The sequence below is a fragment of the Doryrhamphus excisus genome, linkage group LG11, assembly GCF_037039965.1.
Source record: "Doryrhamphus excisus strain RoL-2023G ecotype Guam linkage group LG11, RoL_Dexc_Guam_v1.1, whole genome shotgun sequence".
Classification (NCBI taxonomy): domain Eukaryota; kingdom Metazoa; phylum Chordata; class Actinopteri; order Syngnathiformes; family Syngnathidae; genus Doryrhamphus; species Doryrhamphus excisus.
Window position 1 is genome coordinate 21,139,061 of NC_136367.1, and position 7,931 is coordinate 21,146,991.

Below are 7,931 nucleotides of genomic sequence, written 5' to 3' on the forward strand. Positions count from 1 at the left end.
AAGTTTTTGTTGTTTTTTTTAAATAATGCACCTCGTACTGAAGTAGGAGGTGATATGAGCATCCAATGACATAATGGGTACCATCGTAAGTGTCAATATAGTGATATATTGACACTTATATATTTATTAATAATTATTATTTATTATATTAATATATACTTATATATTGATGATATATCATGACTGGTTGAAGACTCTTCATCCTTGTATTTAGCAAACATCAACTGCTTGTATTGTTTCTTGAATTGGCTCATCGTTGTGCATTGTTTGTTTACGTTTCTGTTTATGAAATATAGTAAGAAATAGAAATAGTTACATTGTGATTCAACAACATAATAATAATAATAATAATAATAATAATAATCCCACATTTTGATATTTTCTACAACCTGTTGGAAACCTGTCCTGTATTTTTGTTCCATGTGCTCTGACCGTTTTTGTGGAGTTTTATGCATAAATGGCCAAAATGGTCCTATCTCGCAGGGTTAAAGAATCCTTTCAAAAAACAGACGGTGATCCGCAACCCCCCCCCCCAAAAAAAATGTAGTCAACTGTTCTAGATCCCATTTTTGACAATTAATGAAAATTACATCCAAATCCATTGAGAACTTTTGAGGTTATTTTGAACACAAACAGATAAAAATGAAACCAAAAAATGAGACCTAAATCACCAAATACTTTTATATTGATTTTTCATGCAAGATCTTACAATAACGGTTTAGTGTTTCATAAACTGGAAAAATTCCTTATGGGAAATGAACAAAACGAGTGCAAATAACGGGAATGTTTTCCTACTAATTAACACGTTGCTCCGGATCCGCAAGCATTAGATGTTGCCGTGCAAAGTAGGCTTTGTCCTCCGTGGGTTCCTAAATCTGTATACATTGATGTGGAACACTCGCACCTCGGGCGGCGAAACATTCGACACATCCAGCTCAGCGGGACTAAAACTGAACACACTTCTCACTACTCCAGCCAAGACTCTGATGTGTTTTGATCATTCACAGCAGGACCTTTGGTGCACGACAGGAAGTTGAAAACACTCCTCATGCCAGGCTCAGCGGCGTTAGCGCCCGTGCAAAGCCGCTATTATGTGGAGATTCAGGAGGACGCTCAGTAGAGCATTGCTAATATGGAGTTATGCACACATTCCTACCTCCTGCTTCTTCTCCTGTCTGCAAATATATCTTCTGACTGCTTCGTAAGAGTCTATGAGACGGCGTTTAATAAGCGCGTGTAAATAATCAGCATCAATGACGGAGCTTCTCCAAAGAGGCGCCGCCGGCCCAGATGTTGTCTCCGCTCATTTAGTGCAGAAGACGGCCGTGCTTATTGTCTTTGTCGCGCCACGTTGGCAGGGTTTGCTTCCTCGTGTGCTCTGAAGCTTCTGATCCCGTCACTTGATGACAACTTGTTTGCAGTTTTTAAAAAGTGTAATCGGGCTTAAAGTGAACACAGCACGCCACTAAAGAGCAAAAAGGCCACTTTATTATTAGCGAGGCACAACGACGAGTATATTTAGATGCGTTTAGCACAGCCGTGTTTGATTCCATCAGCACAAAGGCACTTTTACATTTCTGGGAAGGTCAGTAATTACAGTGACAGTAGTATTGCACAATTTCTGCAGTATTAAGTAGTATTTCGTAAGAATTGCGTAGAAAGGACTCAAAGAAATGCAGCGGCTCAGGGAGAAAAAACCCTAAAGTCCAACTAGTGAACGCATCTAGCGCTTGGCCATGTGACCATGGCTTTATCGGGAACCAGTCCAGGGTCTGTCCACGGGACGTCTTTCGGTACGCCGTGCACCCCGTGAGTTATGGCGGCGATGTCTGCTAGCTCTCGCCGTTGGGACAGAGCGGCCATGAGGTGCTCCAGCTTGGAGCGGATGGCCGAGTAGTGGTGCTGGCGCTCTTTGGTCAGATTATGAAGGCAGTCCTTCAAGGTGCCGGCCGGGGCCGCTTGGCCGGGAGAGGTCACCCGCTTCGGGCTCCGGGTGCCGATATACGGGGTGAGGTCGGGGTCCTGCGCAAACTGGAGGTCGGTTTGCGTGTCGCCATCCGCCGCCGACGAGGTAGTCTGAGTGGCCGCATGGCAGAACGCTACGCCGACGGGCGCTAGTTTGGTTTCTGCAGGCTGCTCTGCTGGGGAAGCTAAAGCGCTAGCGAGGACGTCTTCTTGGACGTCATCACCCGCGGTGGACTCGTCTGAGGCGGCGCCGCCGCTTTCACCCGCTTGTGGAGAGGAAGCCTCCCGCTGCGGATGCAGTGTTAGCGGCGGGAGCCGACGGCCCGGCGTGCTGGTCCCGCGCACCGACTCCGCAGGCCTCTCCCTCCTCGGGTATGGCGAGGAAGTGAGCAGATGTTTGGCGGGAATGTGCTCAAAGATCCCGCTGTTTCGGACGCTCGGAGGTCCTCGGCCGTTTATGGGTAGAGACTGCGCGTAAAGGATGCGGAACTCTTCGTCAAATTTCTCCGTTATCTGCCCAGAAAGCTCAATCAGGTTGCTGGTGTTCAATTTCCCGTCGGTCCAGTTAAACCTGCGTGCAAGATGGACAGGAACCAACATGAAGGACCATCAGAAGCTCCGTCTTTTAAGACCAAAACGGTGAGCGTGGCTCATGTGAAAATGGTTCAAGTCCCGCTGTGGAGACGATATACATAAACCAAGCAACTGATGGAGACCCACCATCGTGCTTCCTGGCGCCATCTGTGTGGCCCGCTTGCCGTGTGTTGGTCAACAACCAAATAAATAGCAAATCGGTGTAGTTCCACCGTTTGATTTGTCTTCAGCGTGCATGCGTGTTGTCGGATCCGTGGTGCATCGGACACGTGAAACGGGAATGTCCATGTTAAATTCCAATTGCTACCACATGTGCGGTCCAGATTAGAACCAGATGAAACTTTTGACGGATCCTCTGTGCACATTTTTTCCCCAAAAGAGAAGCTATTATGCACGGACGATTCTCTTTTTTTATATATATTTCACTCTTTTATTTATGTTTGCTTACAGTTTTGTTAACTCGATAACGACTGATTTACAGACCTGATGAAAATCTTAAAACCAAGGACTTCTTCAGCAAGAACATCAGTCTTTTGGACCATCCCGCATGTCCCCCTGATTGAAACCCCACGGAGAACATTTGGGGACGAATGTCAAGGATGTTTATAAAAATGGCCATCAGCTCCTACCAGTTGGTGAAGCCATCTTCACCCCTTGGACCAACGTTCCCAGTAGCCTGCTGGAAACAGTCAACTCGCGTCAAGCGTGCCCGAACCCATTTTTGAAGTAATGAACAAGAACGGTGGCGCTACTCATTACCGAGTCCTACTCAGGCATGTTTTGTCCTTGTTTGGAGAGTTTTTTGTCATTTTTGGAGTGATGGTCTTAAACTTTTGATCGGCTGATAAACAGCCTCCTCCAGTTGAATTATCCTTTTCAATAAATGACTTTTTCTGAGTGCTTTTTGTCACACTCCCCTTCTGGGTTTTGCATGTCGGAGCTCTACTTGAAACCTCATTAAGATCCAAATGTGGAACAGGTCAATTCTAGCTAGTCTGGTCTTCAGACTTTCATCAGGTCCGTATTGCTGACATCCGCCCATTGACGTCTGTAAGGATTCTCAGAGGAATTGAACGGAAGCATCCTTGGTATGGAGGCTTTGTGTGAAAATTAAATAAATACAGAAGCCACTTAAAGCGGACCTACTGTGCTTTTCCACTTTTCTGACCTATAAATGTAGTTACAATGTTGTATTCTCGTGTGGAACCATGCCAAAGTTCCAGGTAACATTTGGAGATCTGCCCTGAAGGAAGTTTGGGAAGGCTCAAAACGCTCGGTTTCAGAAGGCGTGGTAAAACTGCTCCTTTGTGATGTCACAGAGGAGCGGGCTTCCTTATATGGTTTGGTCACACGCCTAACGTGCTTTCTATCGCAGCAGGGTGTTATTCCGTGGTTGGAATAAATTAAAACAGAGCGTTTTTGCAGGAAGCCCAAATCCCAGGAAATACAGCTGGAATGGTTGCAGATTCTCCCAAATGGAAAACGTCTTATGTGCGGGTTATTGTGTGTAGCTGCTCTATTGTGCTGAAGGGGAAAGCCGAAAGAGAAAGAAGAAGATTCCCCCCAAAAGTGCAGTTTTCCTTTAAATGTGAATTAAATAAAACAAGACATGAACCAAAAGCCAAATATGATATTATGGGCTGTTCAAAAAGAATGAACGGATTTCAAAGGGCGATATTCCTCTCTGACGGGAATCAGCACATCCCGATCCACTCAGTTGGTTGCTTTATTCTAATGTTTAAGGTCAACGATGTTAGCGGTGGAGCATAAACGAGATCCTTTCCATATCCCCAACGGCGAGGTCTGAGGATCTGGCATGATCTCGGTTGGGGCCCCCTTCCGACCAACATTTCCGGAGGAACCATGTGCCCCCCTGTGGCACCCATTCAGATCTTACAAAACTCGCCTTTCAAACGGTCACTGACTCGTTCAAGGACGATGCTTGAGAACCGAATGCGCCATGAAATCCGCTCATTCTTCCTGAACAACCCTGGACTTTGGAGGAATATCGGCTCCTCATAGGAGATCCTGGAGGATACATTAAGACTCTACCTGGAATAAATAGTCACCTGTATGAGCCGGTAGCCGCTCGGATGCCATCGATAAGCATGAAGCGCTCGTGAACTCTCCCGGTGATCCTTGCTCCCGATCTTGTGTAATAAGTCGTCCCAGTTATGGTTCGCACTCTCATTTGCTTTAAGGGTTTTTTTTGTTTTTTTTAAAGAACGAGACAAAAGAGCAGTGATCAGACTTGCCCGGTTATACCAACTCTCAAAGGAAATATTTGGACTTAACACCAGCAGATGTTCACTTAAGGAACCGGAAGCATACCTGAAGGTCATCCAGGCGCACGCCAACGTTTCTGCACATCTTGAGGAAAGCGGGGCAGCTGGACTGGTCCAGCAGAACGTAAACGGGGACCTTGCGGACCGAGCATGCCTCTTGAAGATCCTTAAAGATATCCAGGTCTGTCAGGGAGTCTGTAACTATGGCAATCACCTGCAGTGGAAAATTACACAATGACTTTCGGGCTGCTGCGGTGTGGTAGCGGCGGTGCTCGTCGAGATGTTCGACAGGACCGCGTCGTCCTGATCATCAAATGCAAGGCCTCGCTCAAATAAAACTGGGAATAACCGGGAATCTCAGTCAGACACGCTCCCCTTTAATAAGTGTGCTGAGGCGCCCGCTTCCAACAGTCGCCTGTTACTATGGCGATCTGCAGTAACACTTGGTCAGCAAACAAATGACCCCCCCCCTCCCAAAAAAAAGAGACAAGAACCTTTTATAAGGGATTTGTTTTGCAGTGAGATTTTCCACATGGGGTGGAATTTCACATGCTGTTGTGTACGCAGGATTAGACATGGATGTTAACATTAATCTCAGATTTAAGACTTCAGTCTGGCCGTGGACGCGTACAATCTCATCTGCCTTATTTGAATGAAAATGCATGGATTATTTTAAGGAGGATGTGCCAAAACAGAGAAATGTCTTCCCGCTGATAATTATGCACAGTTCCAGTCTTTTGTGCCAGAAGTTCCTTACCATCACAAAAGGCTATTATCTGCCGTCTTAGCTAATACAAAATTTCCAGATTTAACAGGTTGCGTCGACTCCTTTTCCACAAAACTGACAAAAGGCAGAATTTGTAACGCTCTCGAATAAAAGAGCAACTTCAAAACGACAGCAGCAAAGCAAGTTGAGGCGCATCTGCTGCAAGTGTGTGCAAAGGCCTGAGGAGCTCCTGACGCTCGGATGGTTTCTTCTTCTTGGAAGACTAGACCGGCTTGTCAGCTCAAATAAGGCGTTATGACACCTCAATGAATATTGAATATTCATCCTGCTTTTTATTGCACCTCCCTTTGGTCATTCTGCTGTCATTAAAATCTGCAGGAAAGGAAATTAGCTGATCAAACAATATACCATGGTGACCATGCTTTTAGTTTTTAAATAAATGCATTATATTCCAATTCATTGACTGCATTTGCATGGAAATAATTGATCCTGTTATTAATATACACACAGACACACACACACACACGAAAAGAAAATATTCCAATAAAACATACCTCTCTGGCACTGTTGATCATTTTCCTGACAGCCTCCTTGCAGGCGTAAATACTCTCCCCATAGCTGGGCTGGAAGTGCGCCACAGCCCTGGTGACTCCCCGGTAAGACCCCGCGGTGAAGGCGGGCCAGCCGATCTCCAGAGGCGGCGGCTCCACGTCCGACACCTCGGGGAAATACGTAACGGACGAGCAGTCCATGGAGCTGCCGAGAGACTGCTCCAGCGCCGGGTCCTCGCCGAGGAACGACACGCACCGCGGGGCCGTGGCGTCGCCGAGGATCCGCTGGATCTCCTCGTCCGACAGGAAGTTGGCAATGTCCTCTTTCCTGAGGAAGTCCAGGAAGTTGTCGACCCCGCCGGACAGCAGCTCCTCCAACGCCAGCCGGTGTCTCTCATTGTACACCTCTTGGATGTTACACCGTCCTCTGTGTGTTGAGCTCGCCCCGAGCGGCGAGTCTTCCAAGCACTGAGACAGCGCCATTGCTTCTGCCCTCTTGAGAGCTTCAAACCCCAAAAGCGTCTAACCGTCCCGCGGGTGGAGGCTTTTTCACCTGCAGGTACGCAGGTTCGTATTTTGTGGTTTAACTCTCTTCCTCCTCGTCCTGTGTCGCGATTGGCTGTCTAGGAACCCTCGTACTTGAATTCTGGCTCTCGATTGGCCAAGTGGGACTGTCATTTTAATGTAAACACTATTTGATTGGCTGGTTTGGATGCAAACATGGCTCGTGGACGTCCCTTCGCTCTGCCCTCCTTCGGCAACAGCAAGAGGTTTCACTCTGTAGTGTTTTCTCGGCCCTTAAACGTGTTGTTCTAAAAAGATCACGAGGTGAACTTTAACTTTATTGGTTGGTATAAATGTTAACAATATCGCCGATACATGTGAAAGATGAATTGGATCTACGGGGTTTCTACGACTTCTACTTCCTGTTGAGACATTTAGCTCCTGTGTGTAAGAATAGCTTTGGTACGGTTGGCCAACATTGAACTAGTTTTACTGTCCGATGATCGTGTCCTGCTATCTCACCTCGGGGAGGGCGACTCGATCCGAATATCGATCACATCGATACCGATGGTCGATAGCTGCGTGATAAGATTGATGATTTACAGTTCTCTTTTATGTAACATTGTTGATATCCTTACTTTTACACACTATATTGTTTTCAAACTCAGGGAATACGGCGGAGAAAGGACGGCTTTGGTGGCAAAAAGTCAAAGATTTTAATGAGAGCCATCAGTTTTTGCTGCTATTTAATTATTTAGCATTATTTTTCTCTAACAATTTGATGCAATAAAAAGAAATCAGGGAATAATTGTTATTTTGTGTTAATAAATTAAATCCAAAATCATTTAATCAGCTTGGAAATTCTCAAGTATTCATATCAGCAATTCTGGCACTACTTGCTATCAAATTGATACCAAATTTGCTGTATCGTCAAACCCTAATCTAATCAAGGTACAAAAGGCAATATTGTATGTTGTAGGTATTGAAAGTGGAATCAAATGTAGGAATTATTAAAATAGGGGAATCGAACCATCCATCATACATTACATTACATTATACAACTTGTTGAAATATGGATGGTAGTACTTATTCAACAAGTCCCAACATACAGTATGTACCCGTGGACCTGAGTTATTTAATTGCTAGATTCCTTAACTTAATGACAGGGATTGTATACAATCCCGACACTAAAGAGTACCTGCAATAGAGAACATAACAGCTCGCCGCCACACCCACATTTTTGTTTTTCAGTTAGGATTTAATGATTCATTATCTTGTTGTTCCTGAGTGCTACATACACGCAAT

The 7,931-nt window shown here is 45.6% G+C and overlaps 1 protein-coding gene across 1 annotated transcript; it reads right to left on the reverse strand.

The window, feature by feature from the left end:
• Window positions 1-682: 682 nt before the first annotated feature.
• Window positions 683-6,767, reverse strand: fam83d (family with sequence similarity 83 member D). Its single transcript, XM_058065134.2, has 4 exons — window positions 6,126-6,767; window positions 4,891-5,058; window positions 4,629-4,753; window positions 683-2,536 (listed from the first exon to the last, which is right to left on the reverse strand). The coding sequence occupies exons 1-4, from the start codon at window positions 6,603-6,605 to the stop codon at window positions 1,711-1,713; spliced, it is 1,599 nt and encodes a 532-aa protein (XP_057921117.2). The 5' UTR covers window positions 6,606-6,767; the 3' UTR covers window positions 683-1,710.
• Between the last annotated feature and the right edge of the window lie 1,164 nt (window positions 6,768-7,931).